The sequence below is a fragment of the Musa acuminata genome, chromosome BXJ2-1 (assembly GCF_036884655.1).
Source record: "Musa acuminata AAA Group cultivar baxijiao chromosome BXJ2-1, Cavendish_Baxijiao_AAA, whole genome shotgun sequence".
NCBI lineage: Eukaryota > Viridiplantae > Streptophyta > Magnoliopsida > Zingiberales > Musaceae > Musa > Musa acuminata.
Genome location: NC_088338.1, coordinates 3,454,080 through 3,476,995, shown reverse-complemented (window position 1 = coordinate 3,476,995; position 22,916 = coordinate 3,454,080). Strand labels below are relative to the sequence as shown.

The following is a 22,916-nucleotide window of genomic DNA, read 5'->3' as shown; positions in this document are numbered from 1 at the left end:
CCGAAGCCGGTTCAAAAACCTTCCAATGAAGACCGGTCCACTTCATCCAAAACACCCCAAACCCTAATAAAGACCTTAGTGGTGGCGCGCTCTCCTTCACGCCCACCATTTGTAGGAGTAAGGTGTCTCTGAATCGTAGGGTTTTCCTTCTTCCCCATCCGTTACGAGCACAAGAAGATGGCTGCGTACGCTATCCACTTCTTCTCCTCCTCCTCCTCCTCTCTCTCTCTCTCTCTCTCGCTCTCTCTCTCTCTCTCTCTCTCTCTGTATTTTTTTATTCTTTTAGACGTGATCGACTGTTGTTTGCTCCGTTTCGTCATATGATTTTGTTGTTTGGAGAATTAATACTCGTTTTTGACATTGGTTGTTTTTATAGATATCATCTGAGAGGGACATATAATGTTGCAAAATGACTTCTTTAGCAGTGTTCCTAAAATGTAGCTTTAATTTTGAGTTATTTTTTTCTGACTTTTCTGCTTCTACCCATCTTGATTTGCAATTCCAAGGGATCTGTTTGACAGATTGTGGTTGAAGAACATGGTCTAACTGGTAAATTTTACAAACCTTGTTCACCAAAACAAGAACTGATAAGATCTCTTGGAGTTGGGTGTCAAGATCTTGTTAATACAAACTTATGCCAGATTCATGAAAGGTATAACCAAGAACCCTATATAGATGATTGGAAAATATAGGGACCCAATATTGTGTATATTATGAGCACGGTCTATTGATCTTGTTAATACAAACTTATGCCAGATTCATGAAAGGTATAACCAAGAACCCTATATAGATGATTGGAAAATAGAGGGACCCAATATTGTGTATATTATGAGCACGGTCTATTGAGATCCATCCTCAATTTTCCACAAACTTGGAGAAATCCAATGCAAGCATGAAGAATTTACCATGAGAACTGGTTGTGTTCCTTGGCACCAACAGTAGCCCAAAGAAAAAAGAATATTCCCATGCTAAAACAAGCTTGAAGTGAATATTTGATGATGTTTTGAGTTAGTGGACAGGACATGAATGGTTGGGTCATACATACTTTTGATCCATATTCTTGAGCTATACCATAACCAATCAACATGTAGGTTTTGGTGGTCCACCCTTTTGCACCTTGTTTCTGTGTATTGCATTGCATTACTTGTTCATAGTTCTCATTTATGGTCAACTTACTGTTATTCTCATCTGAAACTGTAGTATGATGGTAATTTAAGTTACTAGGAATAATTTGTGTATAACGTTTTGGCATTCGACCCCCCTCAAAAGAGGGAGTGATGTGCTACTTGCCTGACTAGTAAGTTGATTTTTCATTCACTGGTGAACATGCTGACTTTGTAAATGCTTCCCCAAATTCATTAATTGAAAGTAGTCATCAAGGCATTATCTAGTTCTGCAGGTTGTCAAGTTATCTTTATTTCTAATTATCTGTATAATTCTTTCAACATTTTGCCCAAGCAGTAGGCATCCATCTTATTGTTGTGCTCTTGCTGATGACAGTGAAGATGCTGTCACGGCTGAGAATGCCCCAGCTCTTGGAGAGCCCATGGACTTGATGACAGCTCTGCAGCTTGTGATGAAGAAATCGTTGGCCCATGATGGGCTTGTTCGTGGACTTCATGAAGCTGCGAAGGCAATCGAGAAGCATGCTGCGCAACTTTGCATCCTAGCTGAGGACTGCAACCAGGCTGACTATGTCAAGCTGGTCAAAGCACTATGTGCTGATCACAATGTGCATTTAGTGACCGTACCAAGCGCCAAAACACTTGGGGAGTGGGCAGGGGTTAGTAATCTTCAGCAGTCCTATCCTAATTATGCCTTCTTTTTGCAGCAGTTATTGTGTTGAAAGATGCAATTGCTCCCTAATTGTGACGTCATTACAAAATCTTAAATGGCTAAATTCTAAAGCGTTGATCAGAAGTTGCTTGTGTAGATTTTCTCATGGTTTTCCCCAACTTAGGCTAGGTTAACCTTTGTATGATTCACATGCTTAAGGGGGCACATGATTTGTCGAAAATAAATGCAGAACCTTATTGACTTCTTTAGCATCTAGCATATTGTTTTCATTACATAGCATTGATCACTAGAACTTTAGTTTCCTTTAAATAGTGCTAAATTGGTGGCTCATCTTGCAAATAATGCATCTACAAAATTGATTTTGATTGTCAAGGGAATCATCAGCTCAACCAATCATTGATCATTTCAGTAGGTCATGAAGTGATTATTCTGAATTCGCTGTTCTTATGGTATTGCTAACTTGTAATGTTGATTGCTGCTGTGTCCATGCTCACTAGATAATTGCCTTATGGTTTTTTATTTTATTGCAGCTGTGTAAGATTGATTCAGAAGGAAAGGCTAGAAAAGTTGTGGGTTGTTCATGTGTCGTCCTCAAGGTTAGGAAGCCGGGCGGAAAGATTTTAACTCATAATTTTGTTATCTGTTTATTCTCTCATCCGACTTTATTAAGTGTTGAGGGGTTCTTTTCTTCTTTCGTTTACAGGATTACGGAGAAGAATCAGAGGGCCTTCATATAGTTCAGGAGTATGTGAAGTCACATTGAGCGCAATCACAAAAAATGGATGGATTTATTCAGACTTTCTATGGCTGAATCTGTTTTTGAGTTGTTATTCTGTGAGATTATGTTTATTGAGCTTGGCATGGTTCTGTGGTTATTTGATGGGCTCAATAATCAACTTTCTTTTGCACTTTTATCAAATTAGATGATTTGTCATGATTTATTACTGTTTGGACCAGCAATTTTCTAAAGGCACCATTTTTTATGACTATTGCTGCACCAATTGGATAGATTGGCCACATGTTATACTTCAAAAGGCATTATGGTAAAATGCTCGATTTATATTCCTGTTGATAGACTAACACGGTCAATCTCGGAGTGATCTTAGGTTGAATTTTTTTGGGGTTTAAACATTTGGCCTATCAAAATTTTGAAACAACATATTTGCCTTTATTTTAATACACCACATATATCCCTCAAATATTCTTTTCCCTCAATATCTTATATAAAATTCAGAGGGGTCACAGCTAATTTTGTTAATGCTTAAATTCAAAATGTATAGTTATAATACTTACAATGTTTTTCCAATTATAATGAATTTTAAAAGGTCTTGATGTTATATTAAATTTTTAATTAGTTATTAAATTATAATTATTTTATTGATATTAACTATGATATATACATATGTGTGTGTGTGTGTGTGAAGAATGTATATGCATATGTATATCAAGGTTTAATGAAGAATCAATAAAATCATAAATCTTGACTTGGGATTAATTAGATGAATTTTTTTGTCACAATTAAGATATATAAAAATTATATCTTTAATTAAGTTTACAGTATTTAAGTTTTTATTTATAATTTATATTAAGTTTTTTTAAATCTTTTTTATCTCTTCTTCTATCACTAACATTAATCATTTCATTTATTCTTAATTAATCTTTCATTTTATCTTTTATCAAAATGATATCTAATTATTTATAAATAAAAATTTTATATTTTTTTAATAACTCTATACAGCCAATGACAAATCAATATAATATAATATGTCAAAGATAATAAAACTTGATAAAGGAATGTGCTGATCGTATGAGTGTCTCAAGAAATAAAAACAAAACAAATCAATGGTTAATTATATATTATCTTATAGTTAGTTACCTTTAACATTTCAATTCATACATTTTAAAAGGTTATATTATCCTTATAGTTATGAAAGTAAAATATCTAAAATAATTTTATTCACAAAAACACGAAAACAAAAGACAAAAAGATAATTTTAACGTTTCAGTAAGTTATAACTAACGTTGTCGGTAGTAACGAATGGCAGCATCACTAGGGCCACAGGTGGCTGTTGTAGATGAAGAGAATGATAGCAAGAGATGAGGACTGCTCTGCATCTACACCAACGTCGATACAATTACCGAGTGACCCTTTCGTCGCTCGACAACTACATCGACGCTGACACGGATGCAGAGTGATGTCACTCTACATCTGCGTTGGCACTAATGCAGATGTCAAGTAACCCTTTCGTTGCTCGATAACTGTGTCGACGCCAATGCAGATGTTGAGCGACCCTCACTTCTCATCCACAATAGTCATCCACACCCCTAATATTACCACAGTTTACCATCACTGACATTGTCCATTACCCCTAACTAAAATATTAAAATTATATTTTTACATTTTATTTTCATATTTTTATTGATAAAACTAATGACATTAGCGTAAATAGACAGATATTTTATTTTCATAAATATAAATATTTTAATATAACTTTTTAAAATATAAAAATCGAGATATTAAAGATAGCTAACAATAATGGCTAATCTGTTATTAACCCGCAAATCAAGGTTTCACAACGTTGCAAGCAAGAGGACTGCTCTTGTTAATTTGCCCTCGGATCCAAATGACAAAACATAATATGACAGAACTAAAATAAAGATAGTACTACGTTTATACAAATGGACGATCGAACATAATAATTTGTAGATAGCATCTGTACCTCACTATAAAATTTCTTTATCCCTGCTATACCAACCAATGGCTCTAGCACCGGCATTCAACCGCAGCAAAACCATTTTCTCTGTATCAAATCAAGTGTCAAGTAATATAATGAAAGAATTAGACTGCAACAGCAAAACTAGATACTAGTGCAAGCTAGTTTGAATTGAAATGCGTGTGATCATGAAATTTTTTTCCCCTTTTCATTTAAACAAATGTCCAGAGATCAGGAACGAAGATGAAATGGCAAAAGATAGAATCATACACTTTTTGTTGGATATTGATAGGTTTCATCTGGTTGTAAACCACCCACATTGTTTTCTTCTCATCTCGAGCTTTGTTAAAAATAATAGTGAACCCATCAGCTGAGGCAGGATTATTGACATCCCACTCCCCAACTTGGGCAGTGGTTGACCCCTCTCCTGATGCCCTCAAGTAAATAAAATAAAATGTAAGGGATGACAACAACTACAAGAGACTGAAGGGAAAAACCAGATTGCGAATAGGCGAGAAAGAAAGCAGCAGCAGCAAGAATCAACCAAACAATTTCTAGTGAATTTTGTCTCAAACATCCAAGAGCAAAATATACATGAGATGACATAGTGAAGAATTTTTTATCAGCACTTGATAAAATGATGTTGAACAACAAGTCATGCGGTCCCAAGTATTTAAATTTTGAATGCATGAATATTTTCCCATATTTGAACTTTGTCAAGGGCAATATCGCTAGTTCAACCAAGAGCTATCAATTCTATTTTTATCGTTTCTCAAAAATAATTCTTGGGTTTTCTACCTCTACTAACTAGTGCATTTAGGGATCTTCTCTTATTTATATCTTAAACCAAAACTATCCCCAATTATTCATGATGTTTAATCCAGCTTTTTTATGACACCATCTGCATAAGTCAACGCCCTCTTAACAAAATATATTTTCATATAATATTTTACAAAATGCATATTTCTTTCTTCATCAAACACCAAGTATATATATATGTCAATGACCCAACTGATGCCAATAACAGGGTAGCTTGGATGTTATGGACATTGGGTGGGTGAAAATTTGACCATTGCGCATGGCAATGATAACAATTAAATATATTACCAGTCTGCCAAAGTACAATTATTGGAATATAGGGGAAGGACCATCCCATAGCAGTAAGAATCAGAATTTTCTTCAGTTTCTCACTGCTCGTAACATAAGATGACTTTTGGAATTGCTTAACCTCTCAAAGATACTGCTTCCAAGTATAACATAGTGCACCATGTTAGCTCATCCAAATGTGTCTTACTTACACCTCTAATTTTCCTAGTCCTCCACACAAGAGCTTATAGCAAGTTTTTGATGCCTTTCTTCCACGTAATTGAGAGAAAGCAAATAGTAGGCTCAGGCTAAATTATTTTGATATAGCATTTAGTTTTGGCAGTTAAAAAGCATCATGAATTGCATCTGATGAATTGAAGCGTAAAGTTTCACTAGGTTAGTTATTTTTAAAGTCGATTAACTCCTAAACATGTGCTAGTAAGTATGATACAAATTACTTCAGACAAAATTATATTATCAACATTAACATGTAAAATATTGTGCAAAAGCAAATGATTTCACATGTCAGTCTCATTTTGAACATTAGATATCATTGACTTTATATTGAAGCTACAACATCAAATAAATGGAAAGATTGTTGAAAAATACAAGAAAAATAGGGACATTTGATATCCAATAACTTTGTAAATATAAGTTGGTTCCTAAGGTGCAGAGTTCAGATGGTCCATGATATCTGGAAAATTATAAAGAACTACAGGAACATAATTTTCTCTTATATACCTGCAAATATGATCAGCTTCTAAGTCAAAATCCTTTACGTTTTAGCATGAGAGAGTGCTTCCAATTCACGCAAGAATAAGACGGCTTGCAAATTTGTGGCGTCGGGACAATTTGAAATGACTAAACCATACGTCCCAAACAAGTTTTGAGTTTACATACAGCAGATGTCTTTACGTTCTTTTTTTTTTCCTTTTTTAAGACGCCTTTGTGTTAACAAGCACATTATTGCAACCAAACTAATAAAGGAAGAAGCAAAAGATGGAGCCGTAACATTTTGGTTCCAGTTGTGGTCAGCATGAACAGGTGGGGTTCTCTAAGTTATATTGGAGTAAGAATGCACAAATATTTGATACTGTACCAGAGTTCCTATATGATGAATTTTTTTTATTCTAAAGGAGACAAACAGTGGCAGTGATCTCCAAAGGATCAAACTTCAAAGCAAGAGTGACTTTGCACGTCAAGTTAAAAGCATGAGGCTGAACTGGTAGATGCTCAAAAGAAGACTTTGTATGAGGAGGAGATGATTATAGACTTCAACTGGTCTTCACAAATATCGGATTATCTGATGATTAAGACTAAAGTGGACAAGGTTGCACCACAGCAGGAAATTGCTGCTAGGAAGACGAAATGTTGAAAGTTTTAATACCAAGTGGACACAAAGAGAAAGAAGAAATATACCTCTTTCTATAAACAAGTGACAGAAATATGTTCAGAGGTAGAGCAGAAGAGAAAAGGAGAGAAAAGAAGAAAGGTTGGTGTGTATGGTAAAAAATCTCAGTATCCCCCTACATTCCATGATTAAATCCTGCACCTAAACTTAGGTAGCGCTTATCTGATTAGTTGCTGAAGCACTTAGGTTTCTTGTACTTCACAGACTCCAATTGGATGTCTTGAGCAAATAAAATCTTCCTTACTCAAACAGGTAATGCATATCCAGATTTTAAACCCCTAATATAAAGCGTACGGCCAGGATCACCACATGTTAAGCAATTAGAATTCTTGAAGCCATGGGTTGTTCTAAACTCTGAATCAACAAGAAACACAAATGAAAGAGAAATAAAAATAAGTCAGACGTCCAAAAACACAATCGAATTGGTAAAAACTGGGTTTTCACAAAAGTTCTCCTAAAAACTTCGACTTCCACAATCACTCAAGAAGTCTATAATCATCGTTTAGTGTTACTTATTGCTCGTGATTATAGACTTCTTGAGTGACACCAATCTCATTTTCTCGCAACATTCGACTATCGATCCGCGAACGTAACTATAAGCCGATCCGTAACAAGAACCTATACTTATCTCATTTCCCAGACCCGCCCTGATTACTGAGATTTACGAATGATTTCTCAGTCCTATTTGCAGAATCGAAATCAAGAAAAGGAGGAGAACCATCTCGGCACTTCCGATCATGAGAAAGAACCAGAAGTTGGAGGAGGCTTAATTGACCGAAAAGCAACCACAAAATCGACGAGAACAGACACATGAAATCTGGAACCGAAGGGATCGCTTACCGACGACATATTCGACACGACCGGGTGCTAGAAGTCGGCGGCGAAGAGGGAAGAGGGGAACTCAAAACGAGAGCAATCCCCTCCCTCCTCCTTTGTACCTCAAGACGAACGAGACGTGTCGTAGTCACCCCAACAAAATTTCTACCATCACATGGCACTGTTCCCCAATGATTCTCTCCAAAAGCATCTGATCATCGCATGAGTAAACCGCCAGTGTAAAATCAACGATGGAAAACAAGTGTTTGCCGCTGTCTGTTAGCTACGACGGTCGGAAGGAAACGTCGATTTTTGTCGTCGTCAGCGCCAGTCGACGGCTGGATCTCTGCGTTCTTGCATTATGATTCGTGCGACTAGGAATCTGACGGGGCGTTTTGTCCCCGCCCGCAGTATCGTGCATCATGAAGCACACAGCCTGGTGACTTCAGGTAAAGAATTTTGACTTTGACCGAGGAACCAGTCATTCTGTCATTTTCTTTCAGAATCATTCTTTTGGTCTAATTCCGATCTGATCTGTTCAAATGATATCAAATCATTTGAGCTAACAATCACTGTAGAATTCTACACAAGATCACAAGGCTCACATTCTAGAAATAAACAATCCCAACTCACCAGCTAAAATATGATAAACATAACAAAATATTGTCCTTTTGAATCTGAAATTGTGGATATTTCTATATATGCAGCAGCCTCATCAAAACCTAGTATTTTGATTACTATCCTGCTCAATCCCCATCACGTACTAATTATGTTTTCTTGTGAATGCTTCTACAAGTGCTGTTAACAACATACATCCCATACAAATTTCCACAAATTCTGAAAGAAACAGTGTCAGCATCACTTCCTCTTGGAGGGTAGTTGATCTCATTTATCAAACCAAAGAAGGTATGAGGCAAAGATGATCCCAAATATGGCAACAATCCCCACATATGTCATCCCAATTTCTTGACTTGCACATGAACAATTGATACACCTGCCCCGATAGAAGTTTATAAGCTTCAGCACCGTGGGAGCTCCTATTAGTATGTTCAGCAGACGAGCATTCACAGTGCACCTTGATTGATGGTGGAGCTCTTTCTGCAGTTGAATTAATATTTCCTCACTCTCAGACCTGCTTGTGCATAATGACCAATGATAGCAGAGAGTAATTACTACATACTCGGAAAAGTCCAATCATGCTTCACGTCCACTTTGAACATCATCTTCTGAAAAGCCTGGGTCGCCTTCTACTTGTAGCGGAAGCTCCACCAACCGTCAACTTGGCAGACTCGAAATCCTCTTCATCTTCACTAGATTCATCAGATCTCCACCTTGACCCAACCATCCGGCCTTTATCTTCAGGGATATCACTCCTTCCAAAACTACATAGGAAAAAAAAATCCAGTTAATTCAAAGCTAAAAAAAGCAGCAGGTTCCAGGTATCATGAGTCTGCCGCTGATAATTAATCTATAAAAGAAATCCAATGATGAGACCACTTTTATCCCAAACCTTGGGTCAATAAAATTCAGATTTTATGCTACTTAAACAAGTCATGCATCGAAAATTCCTCCAAGATACATTCCCATTAGACAGAAAATTACCTCCATGAACTCGCATTAGCCTCCCTTGAAATCATGGTCAATGATCCATCAGGCAGATTGTAACGTCTGGAACTTTGAATCGGGTCATGAACAGACTCCTTCCGAGAGCCATCATGACAATGGTCTGCTGAAGTGACTCTGGGAAAAACAAGCCGCGGGTTTTCATTCCGAAGCACTCTTGCTGCACTTGAATTCGGCCCTCTTGTGGGCTTAGCTTTAGAACCATGGTGAAACTTTACAGAATGGTCACCATCAACAGGTTGAAATGCTTGTTTCATGTCAGCTTGCCACATCATGTCTCTAATATTAGTATCATTAGATGATGGGATTACTCCATTAAAGGGATATGACGAATATGCTCCATCAGTAGCTTCTGCATTCATATTGGCAGACGGGCTTTCAAAAGACACAAGAAGCCTCCGTTGGATAGCAGATGGAACCTTGCTTGCAGTCCCAAAATTGTTGTCATGCATAGGGCTTGCTGCAGGTGCATTAGATTTTCTCAAAGCATAAGAACTTGAATTTGTTTGAAGAACGACAGAGGAGTTATTTGGGATGGTAGAAAGATTTGGCTGTGCATTGGATAAATCAGATACTAAAGACATCTGAACATCTTCTAAAGAAACATGACCATAATCAGTGACATTTTCGGCCAATATGTTCTGCCGTTGTACCTCAGGCAGCAATTCGAGACATTTATCCTGTTGACAAAGTAAATAACTTTTAGAGTCAAAAAAGAAAAGAATGTAGACATATATGTTTAGAATTCTTAGCATACACATGCCCTATGCAGAAGCTGAACTAATTATGCCCCTAGAGAACTTCTGGTAAAATACAAAAATATTAGCAATAATACTTTTGACCTAAAACCAGTTACAACAAAGGTATTTTGGCCAACAACATGGACATTATGTTGGGCTTTACTTCATTCTATGATGAAGCTATCACACACTTATAGCAATAACAATGGCTTTAATTTGTCTCTGGCTCAGTTAAAACAGAATTTTTTGTTATCTTACTTTGTTAAGCATCTTAACCTTGAAGTTATGAAATTAGTTAAGTTCTGAAGATTATTGATGTAACTGCTTAAAAAAGAATAATGAAAGATACAAACACTAGCAGCAAGCTGTCCTATGAACAATCACAATATGGACAAAAAATGACAGATATTGCATGCACAAAGGTAAGCAAATTCAAGTATATTAACATGCCAAAAGTAACTTACAATCAATCCTTCCCTCCACTGACATATCAACTGTACCCTAGAAGCAACATCTTCATTTGCAGACTCTAGAATTGTCTGTTCCATGGTCTGAATATCACGATTGACTAGATATGCCTCTGTGAATCTATAACGCTGAGAAAAAAAAAGAAAAAAAATTAGAATATACAATTTAATAGACATGAGATTAATTGAAAAAAAGATGTTTATGCACATAATTTTATTGATGCTATATGTAATACCACTCTCCATTACTTTAGCATTAACCATAGTAAAAAAAAATGAAAATAACAATAAGAACTTTTGAAAAGGCATAATGGTGCAATAAAAACCATAAGAATTAAAAATATAAAAGCAAAAGAAGCTATGCCACCAGGAGTGCACAAATTGTTAGACTTAATGAGAAACTCGACTACAAAGTAAAGCAGGTTATGCAATATACTACACAAGTCAAATAATTTCTGAAGCACCAGCAATCTTAAGAAGCAGATAATACCTCCACATAAGAACACCAATAATAAGATCCAATATGTCAAGTATTTATAAAATAATGATGAATTAGCTTTGATTTTAGATAATAGCAGTATAGCAAGTTGTAATTTATTAGAAAAATGGAATTGGCTGTGAGAACTTCGAAATCACCTGAAGATAGAAGACCACTAAAAGACTACCACATGTTGATGAAGGATTTTGAGAACCATGATCAAAGAGACACTTGTGGAGATGCTTCTCCTCATCAGAGTTCCAAGGGAACTCAATCATTCTGTCTACCAAGTTCCTCCGAATACAGAGATGGCAAATTTCAGTTACCAAAACTTCAGTGAGGTATATCCAGAACTCGGTGTTTGAAGAGTTGGAAAATCCTATATCCAATTTATACTTCAAGTTTTTGTCTTTAGCTTTTGAACACTGCATCCTCTGAAACATAAAGGCTTCTGTCAGAAGCCCACACTCAATTCTAACTCTAACTGCTGTTATTGCCTCGCCTAGGAACTCATGCTGTGGGAAATCATTATCAGTGTTTATATTAGACAAGCCTCCATCACGCCCACTGCAACGTAAAATAGACAAGGCGACGTCAGCACGCTGACGTTCTAAGAGAACTTGAGCTATCTTCGGATGTATTTCTGGGCCAGCAACTTCAGGGAGAAGATTTATAGCTTCCTGTCATCAAATTGCAGGACCAACCAATATCAACACAATTATTGAAGAGAAAGTAGCAAAAGGGGACAAAAAAAGTGAAAGAATCAAGGCTATTAAATCTGGACAGTCTATCACATTAATGGATGTCCTAAGAAAATATTTCATATACATCACAGTGACCATACTATGTTCATTATATAACCAAACAAAACTTAAAAGTTAGAAAACAAAGGGATGGATTCAAGATAAATTGCAGTACATTTTATGAACATCACTTCTAATTATGTTGACCTAAGACAAGGGATGGCATTTCAAGTGCTGAATTCACAATGTTCTATGCAGCTGCTAAGAAAGGAAGTTATATTTGAAGGCAAATATTCTATTTCAACTCAATGGCAACAAAAGATATGAACTAGACCTTAAAAAAAAGGTGGCTTACCATATCAACAGTGATGCAGGACCATCTCAATATATTTCTCATTGAATACATATTATTAATTTTATAGGGTATTTTTGCAAATGTCATAACTTGCCAAAAGAAGACACCTTCCATGGGACTATATCGGTTACCAATATTGCCCAAGGAAAAAGAAAATGGAAGCCACTTTAAAGAAAGGAGGAGACAGATAATAGGCTAGATTGAGCATTCTGGAAAAAAAGAAAGGTCATGTCTTGGGTTAATTGAAGATCTTATCCTAACAAGAAAGTTTCTACTTAACCAAAGAACATACAAAGATGGAAGTTTGTCAATCATATAATTTATCAAAAGAAGATTGTTTGACAAAACAGATATGAACTACATCTTCCCAAAAGAAGGAAAGCTAAAATGATTGGTATGTTTTGCTTTATGGATGTAATTTTTCTTTATTGCATCCTTCTTTAATTTTGTACATTGCCTCTTTCTTTTTTGAGTAATTGAAGATCCACAAATGAACAAAAATTATGTTTTCTTATAATATGTGTGAGTTGTGTATGGCTATAGCTTAAGTTCCAACAATGTCGATTCCATGGTCCACATGTGAGGATTGCAGAGATGTTAGGGCAGTATTCTAAACCTTGGTAGAATATACTGTACTTTGACTTTGTCAAATCTGATACCAATCTAGCTAAGCTAACTATAAATCCAAACTTTGATCAGCAAAAAGAGTACTAACCTGATCTACTTACCCAGTCAATGACCAGATTGGACACAATGAACAGTCCTCAATCAAGCTCAACATTGTCCAACAAGTATCACAATGTAACTATAAGTTTTGAAGTGTTAATAGATCATGATACCTGATTTATGAAACTGAGTGTAAAAAAATGATCAACTAGAATAAATTAGGTTTTTGAGAGCAAAGGTCCAAAATAGTAATTTATCACTGATGTAACCCATATGGCAAGAATCAATGACTCAATCAGTTCTCGTTCTGCACGTGACGACCTTATAAACTAATGTGCCTCCTGTCCACTAGAAAAATATGTACCTTGAAGCATTCATATTTATACACTACCTCCTTTCACAAAGCCTACAGATAGATAACTCGAAGCACATATATATTATTCATAATCAATTGGATCTCCTTTATGAATTTACAAGGACAAAATGTTTCGGCAAATGCCTTCTATTTGGTTCACTTTGAGTCATACAAAAGCACCCAATCAACTCTTACACACACACGTGCGTGCGCGCGCACACACACATATATATGTGTCTGTGTGTGTGTGTGATAATTAATCTATGTCCATTATATGATGCACTGAGGCTACGTTGTATTAGCATAATAAGGAATCAGTATCTGAGGTTGATCTTTTCAATTCCAGCTCTATGATGATGACTTGGATTTGATGTTTGATTAGGTCAACCTAGCAGGCTTAGCGATTCAATATTGGATGAGCCAGGAAACTGTCAATGTCTGCATCATTTCATTCTATGAGCAATTAAGGATGAGGAATGACAGAAGTCAAAGGATGTGGTGCATACTGAGGAATAGATTGATGTTGGGAACATGTCTAGATTTCGGATAATCAGTCATCCAGGGTCATGGTAGCAATAGTAGGGTCCGACATGCAGCAATTGCCGCAGGGGAAAGGGTCAGGCTTCACACTCAATTGATTTGTTAGGCACAATCAATAAGCAACAAGTCCAGTTGAATGTGACCACGATTTGCACTCTATAAGGTCCACGAAGATAGTAGAGACGTGAACAACAATATGTCCGCCAATAATGTGACCAATATCCAACTTCATGTTCCCCCTACTTAGACACAGAAGAGCATGGATCAAAGAGCATTATTTCAGTTGAAGCAAATCATAGATGAGGGTCCATAAGGCTCATTTATAACCACAAAGATAAAGGAAAGAGAAACGTTGTTTATGTTGGGTTCAAACGAGGATATGACACGCAGCCTACATGATATCGAATCAAATAATAGGTCCCTGTATTATCAGTCTTGACACTACCTTGAATCCTTATGCCAAAAGATGCATGGTGATGGTTTTTTTTTTCGAAATTGGATGCCCTTTCCGACACAACAATAATACAATGACAAGAGTATCTAGAGCACTATATCCTACACAGAAGCACTTACAATGATCCTACTTGCCTGACATACCTCGTACCACACAAGTGGTTCACGTCGATGAGTTGACAACCGCCACCACATTATTGGATTTAAGGCACAGTTTATCAATATCAGATGTCATGATAGGAGTTTCCCTCATGGGTCCTGCCAACATCCTGTACCAATTCATAATGGATTCTCATTGGGGACCTCAGCCCACATTGTGAACTCACAACGATCAATTTGGTGACATGAGCAAGTATAACATCATACTTATTATTCTTAATTATTTAGAAAACAAGACTTATTTGTATACGTTGGCTTCTTTAAAGACAACTTGTAATATTTTTCCAATATATGTTGCAATACAATATTTGTTTAATTTGTAAACCGATAACAATTTAATTTTAGAAAACATGTTTGTATATATCAAAGGTGGGAAAGAACCTTAAAATAAGATCTTTTTATAATTTCAGCTAGCTAAAACCAGTGTTTCACCATGCCATGGTGCCACAGGTAAGCCAACATGTACCATGCCAGTACCAATCCCTCCATGGACCAGCATGGGTCCGCTTACCCGATACGTAGAACCTTGAGGACAAATATTACTGATGAAAGCCAAAGATATATGTGGTCTCCACCAGTGTAGTCAAAAGCATTAGACACTAAAAGGCGCCAAGATACCAAATGCCCAAGATGCTAAGTGCTTGCCCAAGCGAAGCGAGATGCTCCCGAATATTAAAAGTTAAGAATATATATCATTATCGATAAATATGATAATTAAAATAAAAATGGCACATCAAATTATACTTATGTAAGGTATTAAATTACATTATCTATATTCAATAACAAAAAATAGCAAAACTAAACAAGATTAGCAAGCATACTGCCACAATCATCCATCACTGATCACATCAGCTCGAGGACAAAAGAATTGCAGCATGAGTTTACCCTCTCCACTGATTGATTCCTCCCCCAAAGCTTCAATGGGACAATGCACTCACTACTATTAACACTGTAGGACTTTAGGTATTTGCTTGTATGGGCTTGGATGCATGTATTCTCTCCACTTGATCTTTGATCTTCTTCAAAAGGGAGAAGGTATAATTCATGACCATGTTCTCTCAAGCACTCGAGAGACATACAATTCAAGACTAATGCGATGGTCTTGTATGTTCCTGACAATCCACGGAACTGCTATTGATGTTACGGATGGCATTATCACCATCACTTCTTCCCTCTCTCTACTTTGCCAAGAAGAGTGACGTTACAGACCAACCCTTGGTGTCATTTAATGTCTCATGGTTCAATTGTTTCTTGAGCTTAAGAGAGAAAGGAAGGAGCTGTTGGGGGCTGCGGTGCAGGAGGAGAGGAGGGGGGGAAGGCAGCTGCGGCGAAATAGGAGCATAGGAGCAGGGAGACGGGTGTTGTTGGGGGCTGTGGCAGAGGTGACTGTAGAGGAGGGAGGGGGATGTTGTTAGAGGCTATGAAGGAAGAGGAGGGGGGAGGGGGCAACTATGGTGGAGTAAGATGGAGATGAGTGCTGTTGGGAGCTGAGGCTATGGAGTAGGAGGGAGAGGGGTGCCATCGAGGGTTGTGGAGGAGGAGGAGGGGGGAGGAGGCCGGCTGCAGTGAAGGAGGAAGAGGCGTGTGGAGGAAGAGGCCATCACACTTGCATGAAAGCCTCTTACCGAAGGAAGAGGCCATCACCATTTGCAGACAAAGAGGAAGATGTCGCCACCGTTTACCGATGGAGAGGAAATCACCACAGCATAGTTCGTCACCTAGTTCTTCCAAGGTGGGCAGCGGTTGTGTGTGTGAGAGAGGATGCAGGGTGTGGAAGTGATCGAACCAAATCAACGATCAAGCCTATTTAGATTACGCTCAACCCTGGTTCAATTTGCCTTAGGTGGGCGCTTGAGTCACTTGGCACCTAGATTGCGCCCAATTGAAAGCGCCTGCCTAGACCACTTACAGGGTACTCGGACCTCGCCTCGCCCGGACACCTAGGCGAGCGCCCGGTGACTTCACTAGCTCATCTACACACCATGCTATTCATTGTTTGTCACTTCCACAACAGTAATGCATAAATGTTATAGCATATTATCATTTTTTATGCGTATAATGTCCAAAATCCTCAATTATAAATCTCCATTCTTCAAGAAAATGCTCAATGCAGATTCAAACTTCACTCATTTACAAGGAAAAGCTACTTTACTCCTTCCTACAGTGGCATGGCCCAACATGACAATAATAGAAGGAATTGAAACATTTTAAGGGAAAACGATCTATCCAAATATAAGCCTATAAGATAATATATATCAAAGACCATGCATGGTAGTTAAAAGAACTGCTTTGGAAGACTAATCATCCTTTCACATTATAAAATGCTACTATTGTCAAGAAAGGCTCAAACACTGCACATAATGTCCAAGAACTTTTAGATCAACTTAATCATAGCATGTACAAAGAGAAATTGTGAATTCAGGCATAAAGAACTTGCATAAGAAAACCAGCAAACCATGTCATCCACATATGTAAAACCAACTACCTACCTGTAAAGCCTGAGGGGTATGATCATCCAAGAGATAGAAAACCAAAGACTCCTGTACTGAATGGGTAGCAATGCCAAAGGAAATAGCAAAATCATCAACTATGTGTTTCCATTCCGCATCAGGTCTCTTCCAATGCCGATCAAATAGATAATATAGAAACTGAAAGCATGTTAAGAAGAAAACATAGAAGCCCATACAATTTATATCAAGATCACAATGCCAAACAAAACAGCAGATCAAGGATACTATCGCTTGTTTAGCAACCACCATATCAGAGGTCCCACGCAGAAAGAGTATATCTGCAGCAGCTTGCAAATTCCGAAATGGATATCCATTTCCACCTGTAATATCTATCTTGGATAGGAATAGCAATCCTGAACTATCATCTTGCAAGCAAGAAATATCCACTTCTACCCCTGTCTGCACGTAACTTTCTTCTATCCCTAGATTTGATAATGCATCTTCAATAAAAAGTGTGTTATCATGCTGCCCAGCAGAATCCACCAAGTTACTCGAGCACTGAGGCCATGATCTCTTAATTGCAGCTGACTTCCTTTCATAAACATCCAAGTTCCATGCCTCAGAATTTCCTAAATTATAAAATCGTGATTGAACATCACGAAGGAACTGGTGTCTGGTACACCAAATCATGACCTCCAAATGCTGAAAAACAAATAAGACACTCAAAATGCCATATTTTTCTACAGGAATGTAAAATGCACGTTACATTTGAACATTGTTGGTAAGAAATAGAAATAAATTTGCATAGCATAAAAGCACCATGAAAAGCTGAGAGATCAAGTCAAACATTCCAACTAGAGTTTACAAATAATTTATGTAAGAAGGCCAACTTGAACCCACACCATTGCAGTGCCCCTCAAGATAACGTAAAATGTTTGTGTATAAATTGACATCATTGTTCGTCCACACATCAAAAACATACAATGTTCTCAGGCCTGGATTAGTTATGTTTTGGAATGAGCAACTACCTAACACGACAAAAACATCAAACAACAGCTTCACATCTCTTACGAAAAGGTCAAATATCAACAGACATGCATGAATCATGTCAAGCATCCAACTATTAAACAATAATTTGGTAATTTTAATAAATATGTCTTGCATTTGCAGTTCCATTTACTGTTCATATATATTACTATATATCAGTTGGACCAGTTACCCCATCTTTTAATAAAATTGATAGAATGATCAACAAAAGTTGCAATGAACAACAATTTACATAGGGTTAATTCGATGCATAGCCATTGCCAACATGGTTTATTGGTTTTAATTTTTAAGCGAATATAAGAGCCGTGATATGTGTCCATTCACTCAAGAGACCAAACTTTTTCAGAAAGAGTCTCCCCTAAGAAAAGCAATTTGAGATTGTTAGGAATAAGTTTGTTTTATTTCCAAAGTAGTTTCTATTATCAATGTGCTCAATAAATGAAAAAGTGAAGTTCATCCTTTCAGTGTATACCATCCAAGGCCAACCAATTTGTCATTTTTCAATAGCATAAGATGAATTCAAGTAACACAAACCTTTCTCTTAACATAACAAATAGATTAATTTTGCCCCTCATAAATACATAGAAGAGTGGAGAAAACTTAACAAAAGAAGCGAAGAATTATGCGGCCCAGTGGGGGGAGAACAGCACACATATAAAAAGTATAGCCTCCACATCAACATCTATGTCAAACAGAAGATTAAATTAACACAAACCTTTTCCTTAACAAAACAAATAGATAAGTCAAATTTTGCCTCTCACTCTCATAAATATATAGAAGAGTTTAGAAAAGCTTGTCAAACAAAAGATGAGAAGAACATATAAAAAGTATAGCTTCCCCGTCAACAACATGTATGAGTTATGAGTGACAAAAGAACAAAATTCAAAATTTGATGTGCATGATTGTGCTTTCTAAATCTTATTTTTAAAAGTCCAAAACTCAAAATTGTGCATGAAAATCATAATTGTGATTTCTAAATCTTAATTTCTGGAAACAACAGGATATAGGGAAACCATAATGTCTTAACAGGTAAACATTACCAGAGGAATGAAACAGAGAAAATTGAAGGAAACTAAACCTGCTTTGCCTTCAGTACATTCTCCAAGAGGTGGTGCAGGTCATGAACTTGAGCAGCAAATGTTTCTTTAAATGATGAAGTCATGACCTCAAGAACATTTGAAAGGCCACTTAGATGCAATGCAAACTTCTGCATCAAAGACACCCTAGATCTCATAGCTTCTGTTCCACGACTGTCTGTAACATTCTTAAGGCCCTCAAAGTTCCTGCTTGAAATGAAAATATATGTTTTCGAACAATGATAAAACTAGACAAAATTTGAAATATTTCAGGATACATATCTCACAAAGATCAGAGACAATATTTTTAAATGTCTCTTTGCACCAGTCCTTCACAACCACTTCATCCAAAAGAAAAGCAAATACCGGGTCACTTGATACTGCATTCTCATTCATACAAACATCTGTAATATCTGATGTCTATGTCAAGGTAACAATGAGAAAACTCCAAAATCACAGAAAAACATATCATGTAAGAGACAAATATATCAGCACTAGGAACACAAGATAACCACTGAAGGATACAATGACAAATCAAAGAAACTAGATTGTTCTTCAATGCCACATCAAAAAGAGAATATAACCGTTCAATATGAACCGTCATATGTTTTTGGCTGACTTCTCTCTCTTGGGATCTATCATCATGCTGTTTCGAGATAAGGCCAACCTCAATGCACTTATAGTAGAGACGAAGACGGAGTCGACATCCATCACTCGGTATCAAGGTTCTACAAATTGGGCAAACATCACATCTCTTGCTGCATTCTTCACATAAAGAGGCATGTCCACATGAGTTGAGCACATGTTGTACACAACGTCCACAGCTGCTTAAGTCCCTAGTTGCTCGACAATGCTCAACTTTTGCTTCATTACATAGTTCTAGGAGATCAATTGATGCCAAGTGCTCCAAAGCGTCCTAACATGATATTCTCCTCGTTAGATGAATATCATCGTCTATAATAAGAATTTAGAGCAGATAGGAACAGTTCAGAAACAAACAAAAAATTAGGGTTACATGATTCACATAACAACACCAATGTTTTAAGTAAACAGACATATGACTAAATAGAAGTGCTTAGACTGACCAGCCTATTAGGTATTCTCAGCACAACCATGACCTTCAGCAAATAGATAGTCAATTAACACGTTCACAGCAATGTCAGAGAAGACATCTCACTGGGAAGTACGTGCCTTTGTAAAAGATCCAAGCAAAACACGAAAATCCTATTTCACGTCAAAATAATTGCGACAACCTATAGAAGTTTCAAAAAAAATATCTTTTGCTAGAGACGCCTGACTGAAACTCTCGCTTTAACAACATCATCGACATCAAGTAAATGCTAAGCATGGCATGCCTTCAGCATATTACAGGATTTATTTCCCTTTAAGCGTTCAAAAACACTAAATGGACTTCTAAAGGCACAAAGAAAAACTTGAATCCACGATTTGGGTTTCAGAATAAAGATAAGAAGCGAAATAACCCAAATGGGAACACAAGGATGAAGGCGGCACCTGGACGGCAGAGCTGTCGTAGTTAGGCGGCTGTCGATCGAGAGAGGGCCATCCGCTTCGGCGGCCGTCGCCGATCTCCGAGGACGGAGACCTCTCGGATCTAATCGACTCCATGGCGCTCCTCGCCTTCGAGAAGAGTGGAAGGAGGAGAGAGGCGAGGGAAAAAGGGTTTTGAGAGGGCTAAGTGGTGAGGGTTTCTCGGCATTTACCGTGATGTCGGATAAATGGATCCAACTCTCGGTTCGAACGGATCCGAGACGCGACGGATCATCTTGCAACAGCATCCGACCGACCCTAGTATACTCGGATCTTCCATCCGAGTAACCGATCCGCTTGCTTCATTAAGCAGCGTGACATTTTATTAGATGCTTCTTTCTTTATTCTCATAATATTTTTTTATTTTTATTTATTTAAACACTCTCTTACATAGAATTATTTATGCGCTGCGCATAATTTGACAGTGATAGGGTATATTTTGGCATCGCCAACGTGGACCCAGGTAAGGAGACATGATGATACAGATGTGGAACCTCAAGTACGATGTGGTGCACAACACACACGTGGCGGGTAGCCGCTTGCCACCCCCTTCGTACGAGCGACGACATCATCACAGTATAGCCACCCCGGAAAACTCGAGACGGCACCGTGGAGTGCCGATCCATGTAGGTCGATCGACGCTTGTACAATCGGCCGCCCGATGAGTCAACCGTAGTAAATTGACCCCGTCCGACCAACTCATCCTCATAGGTATAAAAGCTAACCCTTCCTAATCATGAAGAAGAGGCACTTCGAACACTCAATTCTCTCTCATTCCACTAAAAGCTAACTTAAGCTTCATAGAGGTCGAGTCAGAAAATCCCCCTCCCGACCCCGACCTGTGTGCAGGAGCTCAGCGACAGAGAAGCGAATCACTCGTCAAGAGAGAAGACCGCGCTTGGAGGACGAGACTCAAACCTGACCCGACCCGATGCTCACCCTCACCACCTGAGCATCAGCGTGGGTGACCTTGTGCATCCGAGACCGGATCGAGCCATGCTGACACCTCGGCCATCGCGTAAAGGTTCACCAATAGGTAATATACCATAACCACGACAGCACTGATGTGAAACTTACAAGCCGATATGACATATCACATCAACAGCTTAGACAATACGACCATCCTCCCAGCTTGTGCAAGGTCGTACAAGCAATGTCGTCAGGTACGAAGCTACCTTGGAAGGTTCGGAATTGAGCTGTTGAGTACAGAGCTCAGCGACAAAGGGTGAGCGTCGGGCCGGGTCAGGTTTGAGCCTAGTCCCCCGAGCGCGATCTTCTCTCTTGACGAGTGATCTGCTTCTCTGTCGCTGAGCTCCTGCACACAGGTCGAGGTTGGGAGGGGGATTTTCTGACTCGACCTCTCTGAAGCTTAAGTTAGCTTTTGGTGGAATGAGAGAGAATTGAGTGTTTGAAGTGCCTCTTCTTCCTTATTAGGAAGGGTTAGTTTTTATACCTACAAGGATGAGTTGGTCGGACGGGGTCAATTTACTGCGGTAGACTCCTCGAGCGGCCGATTGTACAAGCGTCGACCGACCTGCACGAATCAGCACTCCACGGTGCCATCCCGAGTTTTCCGGGGTGGCTGTACTATGATGATGTCGTCACTCGTACGAAGGGGGTGGCAAGCGGCTACCCGCCACGTGTGTGTTGTGCACCACATCGTACTTGAGGTTCCACCTGTGTGTAGGAGCTCAGCGATAAGGAAGCAGATCACTTGTCAAGAGAGAAGACCGCGCTCGGGGGACGAGGCTCAAACCTGACCCGACCCGACGCTCACCCTCACCACCTAAGCATCAGCGTGGGTGACCTTGTGCATCCGAGACCGGATCGAGCCATGCTGACACCTCGGCCATGGCGTAAAGGTTCACCAATATGCAACATACCATAACCACGACAGCACTGATGTGAAACTAACAAGCCGATATGACATACCACATCAATAGCTCAGACAATGCGACCATCCTCCCAGCTTGTGCAGGGCCGTACAAGCAATGTCGTCAGGTATGAAGCTACCCTGGAAGGTTCGAAATGGAGTCGTTGAGTACATAGCTCCCCCACCCACCACGCGCCCCCCCTCGGCACGGTGCCGCTCAAGAACGATCCGTACACATTGACCGGAATGGTGTTATCAAGTACAAAGCCACCCCGGAATGATCGGGACGGCGCCGCTCGGGGACAATCCGCACATGTCAACCGGAACAGTGCCATCGAGTACATAGCCACCCTGAAATGATTGGGACGGCACCGCTCAAGGACAATCCATACACGTCGATCGTCGTCCGCACATAGAGGCATGGGCCGACCACTTAAGGGGTCGACAATTATTAACATACGGGATACGACCGACCCCCGTGTGTATGTATAAAAGCCCACCATCTAGCCAGCGCCAGAA

General features: G+C 38.6%; 2 protein-coding genes and 1 long non-coding RNA gene across 4 annotated transcripts; 1 reads left to right on the top strand and 2 right to left on the bottom strand.

The window, feature by feature from the left end:
• The first annotated feature begins 56 nt into the window (after positions 1-56).
• LOC103985598 (small ribosomal subunit protein eS12) lies at positions 57-2,780 on the top strand. Its single transcript, XM_009403349.3, has 4 exons — positions 57-185; positions 1,501-1,783; positions 2,328-2,393; positions 2,501-2,780. Exons 1-4 carry the CDS (start codon positions 178-180, stop codon positions 2,558-2,560), a joined length of 417 nt encoding a protein of 138 aa, XP_009401624.1. The 5' UTR covers positions 57-177; the 3' UTR covers positions 2,561-2,780.
• A 1,541-nt stretch (positions 2,781-4,321) lies between these two features.
• Positions 4,322-8,021, bottom strand: LOC103989393 (uncharacterized). The gene is made up of 3 exons (XR_001978241.2): positions 7,849-8,021; positions 4,782-4,938; positions 4,322-4,598 (listed from the first exon to the last, which is right to left on the bottom strand). It is a non-coding gene; the product is annotated as an uncharacterized LOC103989393 (long non-coding RNA).
• Positions 8,022-8,468: 447 nt separating this feature from the next.
• Positions 8,469-20,667, bottom strand: LOC135598471 (E3 ubiquitin-protein ligase HOS1-like). Of its 2 annotated transcripts, XM_065092301.1 has the most exons (11): positions 20,489-20,667; positions 19,502-19,892; positions 19,255-19,389; positions 18,979-19,154; positions 17,139-17,555; positions 16,893-17,051; positions 11,291-11,812; positions 10,652-10,783; positions 9,427-10,127; positions 9,005-9,206; positions 8,782-8,922 (listed from the first exon to the last, which is right to left on the bottom strand). In XM_065092301.1, exons 1-10 carry the CDS (start codon positions 20,600-20,602, stop codon positions 9,044-9,046), a joined length of 2,910 nt encoding a protein of 969 aa, XP_064948373.1. In that variant the 5' UTR covers positions 20,603-20,667; the 3' UTR covers positions 8,782-8,922; positions 9,005-9,043. The 2 variants fall into 2 exon arrangements, with proteins under 2 accessions (XP_064948372.1, XP_064948373.1); XM_065092300.1 differs by having other exon boundaries at positions 8,469-9,206.
• Between the last annotated feature and the right edge of the window lie 2,249 nt (positions 20,668-22,916).

Excerpts from the sequence above, each read along its gene's own strand:
- LOC103985598 (XM_009403349.3), top strand. Across the intron at positions 1,784-2,327 it reads CACTTGGGGAGTGGGCAGGG|CTGTGTAAGATTGATTCAGA; the intron begins GTTAGTAATCTT and ends ATTTTATTGCAG. Across the intron at positions 2,394-2,500 it reads GTTCATGTGTCGTCCTCAAG|GATTACGGAGAAGAATCAGA; the intron begins GTTAGGAAGCCG and ends TTTCGTTTACAG.
- LOC135598471 (XM_065092300.1), bottom strand. The coding sequence starts at position 20,602 with ATGGAGTCGATTAGATCCGAGAGGTCTCCGTCCTCGGAGATCGGCGAC. Across the intron at positions 19,893-20,488 it reads ACGACAGCTCTGCCGTCCAG|GACGCTTTGGAGCACTTGGC; the intron begins GTGCCGCCTTCA and ends ATATCATGTTAG. Across the intron at positions 19,390-19,501 it reads AGTTTCTTTGATTTGTCATT|ATATTACAGATGTTTGTATG; the intron begins GTATCCTTCAGT and ends CATAGACATCAG.